The sequence below is a fragment of the Salvia splendens genome, chromosome 21, assembly GCF_004379255.2.
Source record: "Salvia splendens isolate huo1 chromosome 21, SspV2, whole genome shotgun sequence".
Taxonomy (NCBI): domain Eukaryota; kingdom Viridiplantae; phylum Streptophyta; class Magnoliopsida; order Lamiales; family Lamiaceae; genus Salvia; species Salvia splendens.
In genome coordinates, this window is record NC_056052.1 from 1,712,470 (window position 1) to 1,733,608 (window position 21,139).

A 21,139-nucleotide genomic window follows, 5' to 3' on the forward strand; every position below is an offset into this window, starting at 1 on the left:
TTGATTTATTTATTTTAATTTTGTAAATTAACTACTAATTACATATTAAAATTAAATTGTTAAAAGTAGAGGTATAGGCCTATAGTGAAAGGTATAGAAAGAGATTCAACACGGTAAAAATTTTGATATCGAGCAAAAGTTAAATTAAAAGGAATGATGCGATATATGAGAATTGAGGTATGAAATGAGCTATGGATTAACAAATAGGAGTATAAAAAAATAGTACTATAAATCTACTAAGATCTGATGACGGCAATATCTCTAAAACATGAACCTACTCCATTACATATATATTAGTAGTAATTACTTAAATATAAATTTAAAATTCTAACCATTTCCTTCAAAATAAATTTATATCGAATTGGTAATTATATAAACATAGAAATGTTCTCGAAAATACTTTAACCTAATACTAGGGCATTCCATATCTCATATATAATTGCATCATCAACGCAGAATAAAACCAAAATATCACCGATCGCCGCTCCTTCAAATTCCCCCTTTTTGAATTGAATCAAATCAAAACCGGAGCCCTAAATCTCACCGATCGCAGATGGCTTCGAGGGTGTCTCTGAAGGCCGGGAAGGGAAAGGTCGTCAGGAAATCTGCGGCGGCGGACGAGGAGGAGGGGTCCGTGGCGGCGGCCGGGAAGTTCGTCAAGGAGTGGAGCACCTGGGCCATGAAGAAGGCCAAAGTCGTCACTCACTACGGCTTCATCCCGTTGGTTATCATCATCGGTATGAATTCGGACCCCAAACCATCCCTCTCTCAGCTCCTCAGCCCCGTGTAAAATCAATTTTGCGATTTGGGTATTCTGATGTTGGATTTCCCCAGCTGTTTCCGTTCTTCGCTGTTATGTCTATCAGCCGACTTCACGAATAGCTACTAGTAGTTTATATGCCTTTGTTATTAGATTTGGGAATTTGTGCACTTTATTATTGATGGTTATATGATGTTAGTTAATCGAATTTTTTGGGCTACTGATTTCAACTAGTATTGCTTTCTGATAATAATGTTGAATGTGGATCAGCATAAAAATGGTGTCTTGAATTTTCTCTTGTTTTCTTTCAAATTTGTTTTGAGAATAATTCATGATACACTTGAGAGTGGAGATGCCTTGTAATCTAGTGCTTGATGGAATGTTAGTAATGTGATGGTATCTTGATTTCAATTAGTAATGCTTTCTGATGATAATGTTGAATGTGGATCAGCATAAAAATGGTGTCTTGATTTTTCTTTTGTGTTATTTCTCATGTGTTGTTAAAATAATACTCCATGATGCATTTGAGAGTGGAGATGCCTTGTAATCTCATGCTTGATGGAATGTTAGTAGTGTGATGTTATCTTGATTTCAATTAGTAATGCTTTCTGATTATAATGTTGAATGTGGATCAGCATAAAAATGCTATTTGTCTTTCACATGTGTTGTGAAATATTACATGATGCATTTAATGGCGGAGATGCTTTGTAATCTAATGCTTGATGGAATGTTATTTTTGCGTATATATTATTACCTGATTATGGTTTCGATGTCAATCTAATAGCTCTAGGACTTGTGTTGTATGTTTTCTTATGTGGGTATGTAATTGCTGAATTTTCTTGATTTGTATATTTGAGTTCACATACCTGAGTCAAATAGTTTTCCTTGAAATCCAACATCTTCAGTTGCCTGCCACACTGATGTTTTGTCTTCATGTTTTAATTCCCACAGACAGTAATGTTGTGACTATGTTCACTCCACCCCTTTTGTGTCAGCAGTTTAGATTTCATCTGAATTGCTGTCTCACTATATAGTATGTGCTGAACTTTGGATATAGTTGGAGAAGTATGTTTGATTTATACATGCCGGAGTCATATTTTTTCATGAAATTTAAGCTCTTCAAGTGACTGCTTCACTGGTTTTGTACTGTTGTTACTACATGTTTTCTTACTGTCCATGGATAAATATATCTAGGCATATTATGTAGGAGCTAGTGTTGATCTAGTAGGATCTTGCGAGAAACATGAAGGTGATTATGAGCTGACTCCTATGAATAATGAGGAGGAGGATCTTTGGAGTTTATTGGTAGGTATTAGATTGTAGCTGGAATTGAATGTCTAGGTTTCATCTGAATTGATATATATTGATCTCTCTTGACACACAGTTGGAGAATCTGATGCAAAGTATACCAAAAATCTTGTTCTTGGAGATTTGGGGCATCAGATTGATTCAAGAATCAATCTGATGATATGTACATATCTTGCATCTGGATTCTAGAGTTCTTGTTTCTTTGATTCTATACTAGGAAATGTAGAGCCAAATGTTGATACGTTTCACAATCGACATTTCATGTAAAGTTCGATGTGCGATTGATGCGAATTTTGTGCTCATTTGCTAGCACGTGGAGGTAGATGGACATCATGATAGAACGGTTTTGGATGTGCCCAATTTGCCATACAAGTACGTGATGAAACAACATTTTGAAATATAGTAGTATTTTTAGAGTACTATTACTTGCCCAATAAATTAGTTTATGTGCTAGATACATATAAAACAATGTTATTACACGGGTAAATTGTCAAAAATAAATACTCCAAAGTTTGGATTTGTTTTTCATATCTCACCACAAGTCCCTGGCGTGCATACGCATTTCATACACTTAGATTCTGTTTAATTTCCTTTTTCGTAACTTGATTTCCTTTTATGTCTCTGTTTAATTTTCTATTATATTTTTTATTTATTTTCTCACAGTTATAATTCCATTTAAAATATGTGAATTTTAAGATCATAAATTTATTAAATAAATAACAAATTTCAGACGTACTAATATTTTTAAGATCATAAAGTGATGATTTTTACAATCTAAGAATGAAAACTAATTCTTTAGTTCCATAAATATATTATTGAATTCTGTTCATGTTTTTTGTTGGTTTTCTCAAAAAGTAGTAATTTCATGTAAAAATTTCATTTAAAATTTCAAAGTTGTTAAGAAATGAATTTCAAACACATCAATCTTTATTTTTACATAAATATGTAAATATATTTAATTTAAGATTATGAAGTAATGATCTTTATTATCTAATAATAAAAAAAATCTTTAGTTCTATAATAGTGCTCAATCTCTAAACATTTTTCTCTCAATATACACTCAATCTCCTACTGCCTATGTTGCAACTGCTTGCGACGACATTGATAGTAAAAATTCCACAACTGCCAATATACATCACTCTCTTGCAATCTCCTATGATTGACGGTAAAATTTCACAATTGTCAATACTCAATAGTAATTTTGGCTCCCAATGTTAAAATTTTGCTTTCCACACTGTGCATATTATTCATGGTTTTTAATTTTGTTTTCTTTGTAAATTGACAGCATTATTTATTGTATCGGCGGTGGTTTTCGGCTATCATTTCAGATATAAAGTCACCAAAAATTCCATCATGCGATAATTGAAAATAGTTCCAAATTCAATAATTTTCTGGCTTATTTTCGTAATTACATGTACCATTGACTGTATGATTTATGACAATTTCCCTTTAAATTTTAAATGTACGGCTAAATCATTTATGACAATTTTCCTTTCTAAAAATATATATGCCTTTTTTTAAGAATAAAGATAAATTAACAAAACTTGTATGTACAAAATGCCCTTCAAGTTTAAATAAGATAAGATCAAATTAGTTTGAATTGGTAGCTTCATTAATTACATATATTTATGACTAATTTACCCTATTTGCATTTATATGAGAAAAATTGTGCTATTACATTATTTCCTTAATCATTTTGTTTTAGAAAATATGTAACTGATTTTATTCTTGAATATATCCACTGTTGTTCAAAAATTCAAAATATAAAATTTTAGATAAAATAATCATTCATAGTATTTTAATAAGAATAAAAAAATTATTCATTTTTATTTAAACTATCACAATGATATGAAGATAAATAAATTATTCCTTTTAATAATAAAGTAAAAAATATTATGAGTATTAATAATATAATAGGGGTCAGATGATGTGAGATTGTATGACTCGGTACATATAATACAATCTTCTAATGTATTGTTCACAAATTGACAAGATCGTGAAAAGTTGAAATTATATGATAAATCACTATAATTTCAATATTTCACTGAAATAGTTTAATATTAATTTCATAACTATTTTCATAGTGCCTAAATAAACTCCATAATAGGGATGGTCCGATAATAGCAACATGATGCACCCAACATGTAACATATTCTTTAAATGTGTGACTAACAGATAAATCGATATGATGAATTATATAATAATTCTCTACAATTTTAAACTCATATTATATTATACAGAAAATATTTGCAATCACAAGCTTCAAATTATATTCCAAATCACAAATACTAAAATAATTGAAGAAATGAAATAAAAATAATGAACATACGAGATCCAAATTAAAAAATATACTCCATAAATTAGTTTTTGGGATAAAATAATAATTTAAAAATAAGTTATTGAAAAATTAGGTTTTTAAGAACGATTTTATAAATAAAAAACGTTAAGTATAGAATGAAAGTGGAAAATATAATATACTAGCAAAACTAATCTTTAAATGATTTTATAATATAATATATTATAAAATTCTTTTCAAAATTAAATTTTATTGAATTATTATTATTTAATTATAATATTTTCACTATCTTTGTTTATTTTGTTCTTTTTCTTTTAACTCATTTTTTCATATTTTTTTCAAACATAAAAAACATGATGTAAAATATTTATTTTAATTTTAAAAATAAAATATTTTTATTAGAAAAAATTCTAAGTATTTACTTTTTAATATTTTGTTGAAAGCATTATATTCAATCCTTAATCAACATGAAGGGGTTATAATGTAAAATTAATATACAACTAAAATATCAGGAGGTTGAAAAGTATATAATTTGGATTAATGTATTTTGCCTTCTATGGATGCGTTAACAAAACGAGTTAAATCATATTTTGATGAAAATTACATTAATTGGTCTATACTTTTACATGAGTTTGATTCTAGATTTAACTTTGTATCCAATGTTCAATGTTGAAATTTACGGTTAATTGAGGACTTTTGAAATTCATAATCAAGATTTATATCCCCATACGATATATATTATTAACAAACATCTGCAACTATAAGAAATATTGTCCATTGTGACGCGACCTTTAAATTTCTTTATGTTTAACTATTAAAATTGAATTTCTTACCCATTTGATAGGTATAACTCCCTCCGTCCCATAAAGTATCTCATTTTACCATTTTCGTCCGTCCCACAAAGTTTGTCCTAATTTCGTTGCATCAATTTTTAACTCAATTACACAATCGCCAAATATTGAATAATGTATCGATAACATGGGAATACATTTTGCGCAATGGGGATTCAGAAAGCGAAACTCTCAGGGTATCCACAATAAAGGTCGTTGTCGGTGTTGAAAGGTAAGATCAATGTAGCGATCATCACCAGCAATTGATGGCAGACGAAGAGGGTTTAGGGATGAGCTACCTCATCGCGGAGTTGGCGGCAACTTCAGTTTATACATTAATGTAGTTTTTCGGTCCTCACAGACTAGCAGTGGGATCGGTACACCCCCGGGGGACCCCACTTGGACCTGTAATTATGGTGCATGGGCATGCATGCATGGAAATCGAGAAGCCAACTGTACGGAGCGCGAGGCGGTTGAGGCGGGAGATTTTAAATGTTCGTTAGTCGTTGAGCCGAAGTCGTTAGAAGTTCGTTAGGCAAGTGACGTGGCACAAATTAACGAACCTAACTATAAATCCCTGAATTATAAACCGAACACACATCTTAAAATTTCGAATAAACTTCCGCTTTGCCGCGCATTCTATCTATTCTCGTTTGTGGTTAGATAATCTCGGTCGTCGTTCTCAGTCCCAACAGCCCCAACGAAATTTCGGAGACTCTCGTAATTCAAACCACATTGCTCATGTTGCTCTAATGGTATTTAGAAGATACTACTAAAATTTTGATTGAGTCTTTCCATAGTTTACTAAGATTTTGGATATCAGGTAACTTAATTCATAGTTTGATATTACCATCAAAAGAGATTTAGTCATATCATTAGGATGATATTCTTTACCCCCCCCCCCCCCCCACCCCCCCTCTCTTTGCCTCTCCATTTCTAATTTAGTAATTTGAGATAGTTTTGTTGGTTTTGTAAAATTAAAAGGAGTAATATTTTTGCCTCGAAATACAAATCTGTTATAAAACGTATTGAGCTTTCTCTCTCTCTGTTTCTCTCTATCTCTGTCTTTCTCTCTCTTCCCCATTTTCTCCTCTCTCACACTCACCTCTCGAGGAGGAGAAAACCTCTGCAGAAGCTTCACTCCCGCAGCGAATTGCATTGGAATCATGGAGTAATCGTTGCTTTTCTGCACATAATCGGTTCAGATCTCGCCAATTCCCCTCAGTGTAATTCATACACCTCTCTTTCACTTTCAGTTTGTTTATCTATGTAATTGCTTTTGTAATTGGCTAGATGTGCGGAATTCATAACGATTTATTGCCCTAAATCGTGCTTCTCTGTTTTGCTTAATGTCTGGATTTTCAGCTGAAGATGTTTGTGTTTACATGTAAATTGATTGATCGCGGATCTTGTTTTTCTGAATTGTTTTTAATTCTTAAATAGAAAGAAAAATGATTTAACATGTAATTGTTCTTTTATTTAGCTTGTGAGTTGTGACGGCGTGTGGAGATGGATATGTTTCGAGAATATGTGATTTGTACTCCAAAATTATTTCTTTGTTGTTGTGTGATGGAAGAAAAAATTATTTCACATTAAATTCTTATTTTATTTAGCTTTATATTTAGTGTTCCATAGTTTTCTAGTGAGTTTTGAGGAAAATGATATATGTTCCACAGATTTCGATTTGCATTTTTCTGTGTTGTTGAATTCTGGAATCCTAGTGAGTCCTCATCTGCTATTGGTGGTTATCTTGAAATTTTGTGTTTCTGCTGTTTTGACCTTGCTGTATTATGATAAGCTTATGCTTATTAAAGAACAAGGTCTTGCTGGTTGAAAGATGTATGCTTGCATATTGATTTTTCCAAATGCAAAAAAGGTTGTCTCTGATGTTGAAAAATAAAATAAAAAATATTTGTTTGTGCATCATGAATATCCATTTGATGAAAAACTCTTTTTTCTTTTTCGCTTTTTTCATGTCCGAGCTTGCATAATTTTCTTCAATATCTTTTTGTTGTGAGAAAACGGATTCGCCATCTCCTTGGCTTATGGGTTCTTTTTGTTCTTCATTTTGATGCTTTGTATTCGATGCTATCAACAAATTTATCGTTACAAGAGTTTGGAATAAACAAAGTTGATGATTTATGATGCTATGGTGCATATTTTTAACAAACTTTGGTGTTATCGAGAAATTAGGTGAATGGTTCTGTGAAATGTGTTCCTTCTGCACCAGTAGTTTTTGGAGATGGTTCTGCGAAAAAGATTCCATGTATTCAACTTCTGGTAGATTAAATGATCGGGATTTTTGAATGCTCTTATAAACCTATCTCTACATATGTGTGATATCATTTAATGATTGTATTGTTGGTGATCATGCAGTGAAGAGAGAAGCTCAAGGAGAAGAGTGATGGAGCCACATTCGTTAAAAGTTACAATCAAGTTGAAAAGTGATAAACCTTCAAACAAATCTTTGGCAACTGATGATCACCTGAGTGATGTGCGTGAGAAGTCCAGAGCCCTAAATAGTTGTCATCCAGGCAGTCTGGCTGCCAATTCTCAAGATCCAGTTGATTTTAGTTCTGCGGGAGGGTTAGAAAATCAAACCAGGAAAGATGAAGAAAACCCATCTGATATTTCTCAGTACCAATTGGTGCTTTATAACCCTAGTATTAATGGATCCGGTGAAGCTGAGGTCCCAGGTCCGATTATTGCTCGACCTATATCCTCTCATAGACAACATCAGAGAACTCTATCTGTGGGAGCTTTCACTGTTCAATGCGCCAACTGCTTCCAATGGAGGTTCATTCCGACAAAGGAGAAGTATGAAGAAATACGAGAGCATATTATGAAACTGCCTTTCGTCTGTGAAGTAGCTAGGGAATGGCGACCTGACATATCATGTGAAGATCCACCCGATCTAGTACAGGATAAGAGTAGGCTTTGGGCAATTGATAAACCTAGTATTGCTCGAACCCCTGGTGGTTGGGACCGGCTTCTCAGATTCAGAGGTGAAGGAAGCAGCAAGTTTGCAGATGTGTATGTCTTCTAGTTCACAGTCTGTTCATTTATAATTTCTTTGTTAGCCTACTCTTATTAGCTTGATTTAAGTTCTTTGGAGCTCTGTTGAAAATAAAATATACATGCAAGTGGTCAAAGAGTTGGATCCTTTTGAAAGAAGTCAGAAGGCACTTGCCTTCTTTTAATTAAAATACCATCTTAAAACTGAAAGTTTTTTGTTTTTTTAGCTGAATCAGATGCCAACTATTCTGTGCTTATTGCTTAAACATAATTGAAATTTCCCTGAGTGGAAAATCATTACGTGGTTCTAGTGTTAATGATCCTCACAAGAACAATTTGGGACTCCTAGTGATTCTTTTATGTCATAGAATCTAATCTCTTCACTGTTAAAGGTTGTATAAAACATGCGCTTACAGTATTATAATTTGCCTAGAATTTTGAAAGAAGACATAAGGAGAAATCATAATGATTCGTGAACAAAGTGAAGCTTGATTTACATATGCTTGCTGCATAATTTGTTTTGATCAATAGTAGTTGATGTGGTGTTCATGATTATAGTAGTAAACAATTGATACCTATCTGGTTTTACCTCTATGAATCTTTGCAGGTATTATGTTTCACCATCAGGCAAGAGATTTCGTTCAATGGTGGAAATTCAGAGGTATGGTATTTCTGAGGTATCAATGGCTTTGTTGTGCATCACTGGAGTCATTGGCATTTTCCTCACATTTCATTTTCTGCTTTTATGATGTGTTGAATGTCAAGGTACCTTGAAGAGAACCCGGTGTACAAAGAGCAAGGTGTTAGCTTGTCACAATTTTCCTTTCAGATACCTAGACCTTTGCATGAAAACTATCTCCGGAAGCGTTCTAAACCTACAAGTGATGCTGGAGATCTTGGGATGTCAAGATTTCCTTATCCTTCAGAAGGTAACTTTAAACTTATACGTACTCATAGTTCAGAACATTTGCATTGAATCCATCAAGGAATCAGGATCCTTTAGTTATCTCATTTTTTCTCTGTTTAGGGTGAAGATTTTTGGGTTATCTTAGACAATGTTTGTCAATTCTGAATCAATCTCGTATTCTGATAGCCGTCTTTGGCCTATACTTATATTTTGGAGGTTTTATTAAAATGAATTTAGTAATAACAAGTGTCACTTGAACAAATGAGTCTATAGTTTCTTGTAGTTCGACAATCTTGAACTTGCATAAACTTTATGGAACTTCTGTTCAAGTGCTGAGGACACTTGTGCACGGCAAGCGACTGTGAATTAAAGTTATTTGCTTCGAACAGTCTGAGAACCGTGCGAATATTTTTACTCACAAGGGTATGGTTTTGGACCAAGATCCTATTCATCATTATTCGTTCACAACTTGGTTAAGAAACCATCATCCCTTTGGTTGTGACAATGTCTATAAACTGATACCATTCTGTTTATGCTGCAGATCTGCCCATGCCATGGTATGCAGACACAGACTTCCAGCTCACTAGACCCGGCCCATCGACTGACTATACAGAGTCACCTGATCTGAAGCCGGAAACTCAAACAGCAAAGAAGCAAAAAACGGTGTACAAAAAGAGTGTGAATGGTGATTTATTTTGTAGCCCGACATATTTCAATCTAGAAGAGCCCAAACAGCTTTGAAAGACTCTCGTGATGAAGTGCTAAGGTATGCAAGTTCTAGTGGTTTCTGGGAAGAGATGTCTGGTTTACAGAATATTTCCGAACCCTTCGCAATTTTGTACATCACTGGTCAGGATGTAGGTTGTATCAACAAAGAAAGGTAATATTTTCATAAAAACGTTGTATCATTGTGAGGGTAGAGATTATAGAATGTTAGCCCATGGGGGCTTCTTTATTGAACTTTGCTAAATTGTGGTAGTTCCGTTTTTCTTATTATAAACTTTATTCATTTGTTGGTTTAGAAAAAAAAGGGATAAGACTTGAGCTATATGCATATATGGCTCGTAATTCATGCTTCCATCTTTGAAGAAATATTTTTAGCATATTATGTATGCACTTGAGTTTTCTTTCTCTTGCGCGGGAATCATTCACATCTATTTCATGCCATGTTCGGTTTTCTTTCTCTTGCGCGGGAATAATTTCCGCACGATTGTAAATTAATCGAGCTATTCGTGTGCTACTCGGATGTTAACTCGATAAGTGCTCGTTCTGGCGTTTGTGCTCTTTTAGTGAAGCTGATACGAGTAAACTCGTATCAAGCCGAGGCGACGAGCGATCGCAGATGAACAATGGGTTCGCCGTCCCTCTAGGGTTTGGGCGGTTGAAACTTGCGATAAAAGTAAAGCGTAAAAAATAGGAAAATTCTGTTGTATTGATTCTTGAGGTTTCAATGTACAAAATTCCTTTTTATACTAAGGACCCTAGGTTTGGTTCAACTCGATCATTCCGGGAAAGAATCAGCAAGAAAACCCAAAACAGAGCTTATAATTTGCTTGACTCAAAAGTTCCAAAAATAAATAGTTCAATAATAATAATAATAATAATAAAAGCTAACAAATAACAATTCTAACGAGAAACATAATCCTTGAACCATGCGGGCTTCATCTTGCCTTGAAGGACGTCCCGACTCCTTTCTTGTGTTTCCCTCTTCCGTGCTGCTGTCGTCCACCGACTCCTCAACCTCCGGCGGCTCTGATGTGTCGTCAGCGCTAGACTCCGATGTATCCTATGTGATTGGTACGTCCATCGTTGGCTGGGAGATTGTACCCGTATCAACCCCTTCCCTGTTAAGAGACTCATTGTCCTCAAGGAGGGACGGAAATAATCTCCAAGGGTTCCCATGAAGCCAAAGAATCCTCCTCCCCAGACCACTGCACCAACGCCTGCTCAACCGGCTGTCCATCACGCAACGCGACGAGCCGCTCCACGATCCTGACCGACTTAACCACGGAACGAACACCAACGAACTAATTCAGCAAATCAATAATCGTGTACAAGGACCCGCCTTCAACATAAGGTCGGAGTAGGCTCACATGAAACACGTCGTGAATCCTCGACTCCTGCGGCAACTGCATATGGTAAGCAACCGGACCCACCTTCTCTGTAACAGTAAATGGTCCATAAAATCTCCACGCGAGTTTCACAGACAAGGGTTTCGCCACAGAATGTTGCATGTAATTTTGCAATTTGAGAATAACCTTATCACCAACCTCAAATTGAACGTCATCCAAGCCCCTTGGCCTAGCGGTAAAGGGTGCTGGATACCGCGTCCATCCTGGAGGTCTCGAGTTCGAACCCTGGGTGGCGTAATTTGTCTTTCCTCCTTGTTATAGGAGTTGATTTGTAATTTCCTCCTTCATATATATGATATAAATATATGAAGTTAATTTTTTAAAAAAAATAATTAAAAAAAAAAAAAAAAAAAACCTCAAATTGAACGTCTCGCCTGTGTTTATTCGCACTGGCACGCATTCGTTGCTGAGCTCGTTATAGATTCTTCCTCAGCTCCACCAGTAATGCAGCCTATTGCTCAATCAATTCCGCCACCGCAGGCTCGTTCCGAATTCGTCCAGCCGACGGCTGCGAAGCCACAAGAGGTGGAAGCTCGCGACCATACAGAGCTCGGAACGGAGAAGTGCCAATTCCTTCGTTATGGAAGCAGTTAAGTGCGAGTTCTGCCCAAGGCAGAAAAGTCGTCCACTTCGTCGGGCGATCTGCAGTAAATGCGCACAAATATTGTTCCAACCCTCTATTACATACCTCTGTCTGTCCATCTGATTGCAGGTGATACGCGGTCGAAAAGTGCAATGTAGTGCCGCTGAGACGGAGCATGTCCTTCCACACATCACTCAAAAATATCAGATCCCGATCCGAAACCAGCGTCTTGGGAAATTCGTGGTGTTTCACTACGGTGTCAATGAATAATCTCGCGACCCTCAAAGCATCAAAACGCGCCGGTAATGGGGCAAAATGAGCGTATTTCGACAAGCAGTCCACCGCGACCATAATTGTAGTGTAGCCTCTCGATGATGGTAAACCCACAATAAAATCCATTGACACATCCTCCCAAACCTGTGTCAGGATCGGTAGTGGCTGCAATAAGCCGACCGATTTCTGTGTAGAATATTTTGTCGTCTGGCAGGTAATGCAAGACGCGACAAAGGCCTTCACATCTCGCCTCATTTTCGGCCAGTGAAACGACGCATTCAAGCGACGGAGTGTCCTTTCAAACCCCGGGTGACCCGCCAAAGGAGTGTTATGATGTTCCTGCAGCAGCCTCACGTTAGGGAGAGTCCTTACCTACCATAATCCGACGCCCCCACTACATCAACCCATCTGACAAAGAGAACTTCGGGTCTGCAGTCGTGGCCTCGATCTGACCCTGCAGGGCGCACAGTTCCGGTGAAACCGTCGTCTCCTCCCTTAACAAATTCAATAGGTCGGGCATTGGGTGGGCTAATGCCGTCAGGAGCGCGGCCTCCGCGTCGACCTCCTCATCACAGCGCGATAGCGCATCAGCCACCCTATTGGCTGCCCCAGCTTTGTACTCTATAGTAAACTTGTAGCCCATCAACTTATGGACATACAGATGCCGCTCCGGCGTCTGTATGACCTGTTGTAAAAGTTCTCGCAGACTCTTCTGGCCACTCCTAATAACAAACTCTCGAACTAAAAGATACTGGCGCCATTTCTGGACTGCCTCTACTATCGCATACAACTCCTTGTGATAAGTGGAAGCACTCCGACGGCGGGGTCCCAACTTCTTACTGAAGAAAGCCAGAGGGTGTCTGTTTTGCATGAGAACCGCCCCTATGCCAAAATTGGATGTGTCCGTCTCCAAGTAAAATGCCTGCTAGAAATCCGGAAGATGAAGAATCGGAGCCGCAATCATGCCCCTCTTCAATGCCTCGAAACTGTCGGTTGCCGCTGGAGTCCAAGAGAAGGCATCTTTCTTAAGGAGGTCCGTAAGGGGTGCTGCAATGACAGCATAATGCGCAATAAAGCGGCGATAGTAGCCCGTGAGACCCAAAAATCCACGGAGTTGCCGTACAGACGAAGGAGTTGGCCAGGCGACCATCGCCTCTATCTTCGTGGGATCGGCCTTAAGCTGACCCTCCGTTATCAAATGTCCCAAATAGTCCACTGTCGTACTGCAGAACGAGCACTTGGACAACTTCACAAAAAATTGATGCACCTCCAAAGTGGATAGAACTTGATCGAGATGGTCACTGTGGGACTCTAGAGTGGGGCTGTAGACCAAAATATTATCTAACAAGACGATTACCGACTTCCTCAAGAGGGGCTGGAATATGCAATTCATTGCTGACTGAAAAGTCGACAGTTCGTTGGTCAGGCCAAATGGCATCACCAAAAACTCAAAATGGCCATCATGTGTTCGGAACATCGTCTTATATGTGTCCGACTCATGCATTCTAGTTTGATGATATCCCGAACGGAGATCCAATTTTGTAAAGAAGTGAGCCGCGCCCACCTCATCAAAAAGCTCGTCCGCCGTCGGGATCGGAAGTGATCGGGGACCGTGGCCTTGTTCAAAGCCCTGAAATCGATACAAAATTGAAATGTGTCATCTTTCTTGCGGACCAATAAAACCGGGGAAGAGAATATACTATGACTGCGCTGAATCACGCCATGATCCAACATATCCTTAACATGTCGCTCGATCTCGTTCTTCTGAAAGTAAGGATACCGATATGGGCGCACATTTATCGGCTTGATGTTGGGCCAAAGATGGATACGATGATCGAACTGCCAGGCCATAGGCATCCCGCTGGGCACCTGGAAAACCCCCTGGTGTCGGGCGAGGATGGCGCTGATCGCCAAAGGCAGATCCGTGGGAAACTCGATGTCCGGCGACGACGGGCTTGCGGCAGCTGTAGGAGTAGTATGAACCAACTCATATAGCTCAAACATAGAAGAGTGCGACATCAAGGAGGCAAAAGAGTTTAGTGACAGCAAGGTCGGTGCCAGCAGCGCACCCGAAAGGACTATTAATTTATCGTCCTTTATGAATTCTATTGACTTAGCAACAAAATCGATAGTAACCCTGCCCAAGGACTCCAGCCTCTTCATACCCAATATGACATCTGGACCATGAACCAGAAGAATATGCAAGTCGATTGAAAACGGGGTGCCTTTCATGGTCAGACGTGTGGCCTTGCACAAATGGGAGCACAGCAAGGACGCACCATTCCCTACGTAAACCCAGAAGGGTCGAATGGCTGTAAGAGACAGGTGAAGTTTCTCCGCAATTCGGGGGTGCAGGAAATCGTGAGAGCTCCTTGTATCTATCAAGATCTCAACGGGCTCAGAATCGATCGTACCCGAGAGGGTGAGGGATTTGGATTGCCTCCTACCCTCCATAGCCAATAAGTGGGAAAGGTCCGTCGTGATCACCTCATCAGGTGTGGGTTCCTTCGGCAGCTCCACTGAGTCGTCCTATTCCTTGCACACACCCATATAAGCCAAGAACTTATGCTTGCATACGGGGCTCGTAACCCACTTTTCTTGGCAGTAAAAACAGAGTCCTTATCTCCTGCGTTCTGCTTTATCTGTCGCCGAGAGGCAGATAATCGGTGTGTTTTGCTCTTGCGATAGAGCAGAGAATTAAAAATGAATAAAAGCGGACCTAGGCCCACATCCGTGCTCTTGGAGAGCACGGATGTTGATGCTCTTAAGGAACTAACATTGGTATGGTATAACACCAAATGAATCTAATAGTGGAGGTACGTCTTCATTACTATTTGTGGAAAGATGAGGCCTCGGTGATTATTTTTCTTAATCATTGTTGACATAACATTGAACATATGATATTGGTTACACATTACTTTAGCTTATCATAAGGTGCAGGCTTTTCGTAATACAAGAATCTTAATATCTTGGTAGTGGTGATTAGTTACTAGCGGTGCTAATATTGTTATTGCAATGAATCTTGTGCTCGGATTATCCAGTTTGATTCATGAGGTGTTGGAAAAATATTTTATTATTCAGAAAATCAGCCATTTGGAATTTATTCCACGAATAATTAATAAAATTTTTGATCTAGACCACTCTTGGAAAAAGATAATATTACCTCCATCCCACTCAAAGTGGAGCATTTCCTTTTCGACATGAGATTTTATGCAGTTTTATTTTGTGAGTTGAGTAGATAGAGTACAAAGTAAGACCGATAGAGAATAAATTTGAGTTGATGTTTCTATTTTAGGAAATGTGTTAATTAGACTGGGACATCCAAAAGAGGAAAACGTGTCATTCAGAGTGGGGCGGAAGGAATAATTAATTAAATTCATATAGCATATTTAAACTAATTAATAGATATTTTTATCTGCAACACAAGAAATAATAAACTAAGAGGAAAGTCTGAATTACTCTTAATTTGGGATTGGACGCGCAAATAATATTGTTTTACTGCAGTGGCTTATAAAAGTATTTTATTTGGACTTGAATTGAATTGTGGCTCAATATAATTAGTAAAAATACAACATGTTTGGCTCAAGTCCAAGCTCCATTAATTTCTAATTTGACTCGTAATAACTCTAAATAAAGAAAACTAGACCCAAGACTAAAGAATAGTTATTTCACAAGTCTTAAAAATTCCTTAGAGTGGGAATTCAATATTTTCTTATTGCTTTAAAGAGGAATCGTCTCGGTTCTAGTCCTTTTGGTTTTTATAAGCTTTGTCCACCCATATATTATAACCTGAGTTCGAGAAATAAATTAGAAGATTCGTGATTAAGTACAAAAAACATCACATCCAGAAGTCGCAAGCAATCTTCAATTTAGGCCATGTTTCGTTGACGAGAAAGTAAAGTTGGCAAGGAAAATGATTCCTGAGAAAATGAATATCGGTAATATGATTCCTAATAACGTTACTTTCCTGTATTTGGAAAATATCAAGATTTTAAATTTTATAATATTTGATTTAAAAGCCAAATTAAAATATACTTATTATTTTTATTTATAAAAAAAATAAAATATAAAATTTTTAATAAATTATTAATTACAAAAGATAATAATAATTATATTATTATATTTATTACTACGAATCTACAATGGATAGTTTAAATATTGATTATCTATCATAATTTATAATAATATAATTATAATTATAGTTACATGGAGTATTATAATTATAAATGATTATACTAATAAATATAATAATTACTATTATTATTTTATTATTTACGGATATTATAATTAAATAAATTTTATAATTTAAAATTTCACTACGATTTAATGATTAATTATTAATTTATAAAATAATAATTATTTATTAATATATAATTTATATATAATTATTTAATAAATTATTAAATATTATTATGATAATAACATTTATATATATTATAATAATACAGTTATAATTATGATAATTTTAAGGGATATTGGCATCTAATATCATGAAACTTTTAAAAAGTTGGATTTTTCCCACGAACTTTAAAATTGAAAAATAATATCATGAACTTTACTCCGAGTTTGTTTTTTCCTACGAATGAAAAAAATCATGTTATTTTCATAGATTGAAGAACAATTTTGGAGGGTGTGCTTCAAGAAAAACTATCTTCAAAGATTGAAAAACTTGAAGCTCTCAAAATTGTCGTCGAGAAATTACAAAAAAAAAACCCTTATCATATTATTATTTGTGGCAATTTTTTCATTCGTGGAAAAACCCTAACTTTTTGAAAGTTTCATGATATTAGATGACAATATCCCAAATTTTAACTATAGTTATTTACTATATTAAAATTAAGTATGATTTATAATTTTAAATTATTTGTGAAACATTGTAAATAATAACAATAATAATAAAAACCGAAACAAACACGATAATTTATATTTATATCTCTTTCTCACACACACACGCTATGGGATAATTCCCTTGATATCTCTCATATGCAGAGCTTGAGCGTGAGTAATGGCGCTAACTGGAGTTTCAGTCTCACCACAACACCAAGAGGCTGTATTTCGCAGGTAAATTCCGAGCTTGAATGTTTTCCTTTCTAGTATGATAATTAATTTTGGAATACTTATTTTAGGAATTCTCCTTTACACTGCATATTCTGTCGACAAATTCAGCTCTTACGAGTCTGTAGATATTGCAATGAAGAGATTTATGGACTGATGATGAAGTGTGGATAATTTCTTCTCTGCGGTTACCTTCAATAATCCACTTGTTTATAGTGATCGAGTCTCAATAATTTTATTAATTCCGAAATTTATCGTCAAAAGCTCTGGTTAGTTCATGCATTTGCAAATTGATTTCCCTAATTTTAAGTTTACTCCATAAAATAGATGTATTTGCTTATGTATCTCTGTGTTTGTATGATATTAGTCTATAAGATGACTTATTTCGATAATAATGAATTTGAAATTTGAAGACTGAATTTTATAGGTTTAGCTGAAATGTTTAAAGAGGGGGGTTTTATCAGTTGAAAGGAGGTGCCCTAGTATTGGAGTAATAAATTCACCTTACATATTCAGAGTTTGTTTTTGAGTCATATAATTTCAATTCGGTTGTCTCAAAACTTAATGAGAACAAGCCATTTCAGCTATGATCTTGAAGTTACTGGTCGTGTTACTGTCGTGGGCTTGATTTAACGAATGTGATATGTCCTCATTTTAGTCGAAGACGTTGGTTTGCTATCAAACTGTGCACATTAGGCTGCCAACAACAATGATGTTTTTTGTGGACTAACTGAATAATGTTTGACATGATAATTTTTCTTTTAAACTGAAGAAGCCAAAGAATTCATCGGATGATATGTTAATTCTGTTTAAACTGTGTATCTTTCCTGTAACTAATGGAGCATAGAAGCTACGGTAATGTTAGTCTCGATTAATCCGTATGCACTTTCAGCAAACTTTCTGTGCAGCATTCCGGAACAAGAAAGAACACAAGGAACACGGTGGGAGTTTAGAACTTAACCCAACGGATGGCTTGGTCGATAGTGATTCTCGAAAGCTCAACGAATGCAGATTGCCTCCTCTGGTTAGTGCATTAAAAGCTTCAGCAGAGGAAAACGCTGCTAGTTTTCACTTTCCTGGACATAACAGAGGACAAGCAGCTCCTCCATCGCTGACCCGACTAATTGGTGCAAGGCCGTTTCAGCATGACTTGCCAGAGCTTCCAGAGCTTGACAATCTTTTTGCTCCCGAGGGACCTATTTTGGAAGCGCAAAAACAGGCAGCTGAGCTTTTCGGAGCATCAGAGACGTGGTTTCTTGTTGGTGGCAGCACATGTGGGGTTCAGGCGGCGATAATGGCGACTTGTTCTCCCGGAGACGTTCTCATTCTTCCGCGAAACTCTCATATCTCAGCAATATCCGCCATGGTGTTATCTGGCGTGGTACCTAAGTACATTGTCCCCGAGTATGACCCTGAATGGGACATAGCCGGTGGCGTTACTCCTTCGCAGGCAAGAGCAACATAGCATCTATTAATAGGAAATGTTTTTGTTTTCGTTTTTGTTAATTCTGGTTTAGTATTATGACAGGTAGAGAAAGCCATCAAGGAACTAGAGACGGAAGGTCTAAAACCGGCTGCTGTTTTTATGGTCTCGCCTAGTTATCACGGTGTATGCAGCGACATTGGTGCAATATCCGAGCTCTGTCACAAGAACGACATCCCTGTGATCGTTGATGAGGCTCACGGGGCTCACTTTGGCTTCCACGACCACCTGCCAGCCTCGGCTCTTGCTCAAGCGGCTGATGTTGTTGTGCAGTCGACTCACAAAGTACTGTGCTCTCTCACACAGTCGTCAATGATGCATCTTTCGAGTAACCTTATCGACAGGGAGAGGATTTGCAGGTGCCTTCAAATGCTCCAAAGCAGCAGCCCGAGTTATCTGTTGCTAGCGTCGTTAGATGCTGCCACGGCTCAGCTAAGTGATAGTAAGGGAGCCATTTTCAACGAAGCTATTGAGCTAGCTGTTGAAACGAGGCGTGTGATTAAACAAATCCATGGAATCTCGCTCTTTGGTACCGCGAACTTCCCTAGCTCTCCCGCTATTGATTCTTTACGAATCACTGTTAGCGCGCGGGAACTTGGTCTTTCCGGTTTTGAAGCTGACGACATCTTATGCAGGGACTTCGGGGTGGTTTCTGAACTTGTAGGAACGCAGTCTATCACGTTAGCATTCAACCTCGGAACCAAACGGGAGCATGCTTCGAGACTTTTGTCAGGATTGGAGTATCTATCAGCAACTCTCTCTCACGCCAACAGATTATCCACGGAAGCAGAAGGCAACGCCACAGCTCTAGCACCCTTCGATGACTTCAACGTGGTGTTGAGTCCAAGAGACGCCTTTTTTGCTCGTAAACGAAAAGTAAGCTTTGAGGATGGTCTAGGTAAAATATGTGGGGAGCTGATATGCCCTTATCCACCCGGGATCCCGGTGGTGATCCCGGGTGAGGTTGTCACGGAGAGAGCACTGAAGTACTTGGTGCACGTTAAAAGCAAGGGCGCCACGATCAGCGGAGCTGCGGACCGGCTCCTCTCCTCCCTCGTCGTATGTGATGATGTATGATGATGTATCATAGCTTTAGGAAGCTTCATATTTTGATGAATACTCTTCCTGATAGATTCAATGATACTATAAAATTAAAACCAATATTAGATTCAAGTTGAATTTTTGTCTAAGTTGATACTATTTGATAAGATAGGAAAAATCAAATCCATTGCAAAGCTGCTTCTGAAATTATCAGTTGGAAATATTTAGAATTAGAGGTGTCAAAATTGGTCCGAGTTTAAACAAAGTTGAGCCGGCCCAGTTTAAAATTGCAGCAGACTACTGGGCTAATCGACCAAACCGGCCCAATACATTTTCTGTTTATGAGGTATTTTTTATTTATTGTCAATAGAAATAGTCTATATCAATTTATAAATAGAACGACAGAAGAGTGTTATATTGCTAACTCAATACTTAATTGCTAACTATAATTAAATAATAGTCATTGGATATTCAAATCAAGGGTCTAGATCATCAGCCCCGGAATGTCAATAGGATCAACAAAAAACGTCAATAAGGGTATTAAGGTCAATTTACAACAAATTAGTTATAACTACCTTTTGAAAAATATCTCATAACTTTAAAACGCATATAACTTTCTCGATTTAAATTATGTTTTCGCACAACATATATCAAATCAAAGATAATTTCATAAGGATTCTAACGAGATCTCACTTGCATATGTTCGATGTCAAAATCTGAAGAAAAAAAATTGAAAATTTTCAATTTTTTCTTACAGCAACAAATGTCAACATAGTGTATAAAATATGTCAATATAATACATGTAGAATGTCAATATAAACAATGTGTTAACATTCTCAAAGCATTTTGTTGGTATTTTCGAAACATTATATTGACATTTTCATCCAAAACCCTAATTTGGTAGTTTTTTTTATCTTTTTTTATTTAATTAATAAAAATAAAATTTACACATGACAAATTTTAGACCACAAGATTTCTAAAACCATATGGTCTTAAATTAGTTGTAATTAGCAATTGATCACTCCCCTAAAACAACATATTAATCTTAATATAATATAATAGTAATTTATTTACTTTTGTTTTTTGTTATCATTTTCTCCTTTCTCAATACACCAACCACTATATAAAAATATGTGTCTCATTTCATTAGATCTATTTTTATAGGACGGATGTAGTGTTTCTTATGCTATTCAAATAAGGCATTTTATTTGTGTTTTCTTTCGTTTTTTATCCGAACTCGATATATATCTTCTAACACAATCTTTCGGATAATAATTTCCTTCACTTTTTTTTAATAACAAGAATAGGGCATTGCCCTAAAGTTCAAACACCGCCCCTATATATTGGGCACATGCGGCCAATGATTTCCACTTTCTATAACAACAATATGTCATATCCAAATATACTGTACAATTGGGCCAAGATCCATTAATTCTCTCTCATACATGTTTTTTTA

The 21,139-nt window shown here is 36.6% G+C and overlaps 3 protein-coding genes across 3 annotated transcripts; all 3 read left to right on the forward strand.

The window, feature by feature from the left end:
* The first annotated feature begins 411 nt into the window (after window positions 1–411).
* Window positions 412–1,038, forward strand: LOC121783578 (mitochondrial import receptor subunit TOM7-1-like). Its single transcript, XM_042181693.1, has one exon. The coding sequence runs from the start codon at window positions 554–556 to the stop codon at window positions 788–790; it is 237 nt and encodes a 78-aa protein (XP_042037627.1). The 5' UTR covers window positions 412–553; the 3' UTR covers window positions 791–1,038.
* Window positions 1,039–6,213: 5,175 nt separating this feature from the next.
* On the forward strand, window positions 6,214–10,208 carry LOC121785011 (methyl-CpG-binding domain-containing protein 2-like). Its single transcript, XM_042183335.1, has 5 exons — window positions 6,214–6,420; window positions 7,571–8,227; window positions 8,817–8,870; window positions 8,975–9,138; window positions 9,658–10,208. The coding sequence occupies exons 2-5, from the start codon at window positions 7,599–7,601 to the stop codon at window positions 9,855–9,857; spliced, it is 1,047 nt and encodes a 348-aa protein (XP_042039269.1). The 5' UTR covers window positions 6,214–6,420; window positions 7,571–7,598; the 3' UTR covers window positions 9,858–10,208.
* A 6,851-nt stretch (window positions 10,209–17,059) lies between these two features.
* LOC121785086 (arginine decarboxylase-like) lies at window positions 17,060–19,815 on the forward strand. The gene is made up of 3 exons (XM_042183435.1): window positions 17,060–17,165; window positions 18,052–18,609; window positions 18,688–19,815. The coding sequence occupies exons 1-3, from the start codon at window positions 17,088–17,090 to the stop codon at window positions 19,717–19,719; spliced, it is 1,668 nt and encodes a 555-aa protein (XP_042039369.1). The 5' UTR covers window positions 17,060–17,087; the 3' UTR covers window positions 19,720–19,815.
* The last annotated feature ends 1,324 nt before the right edge of the window (window positions 19,816–21,139 follow it).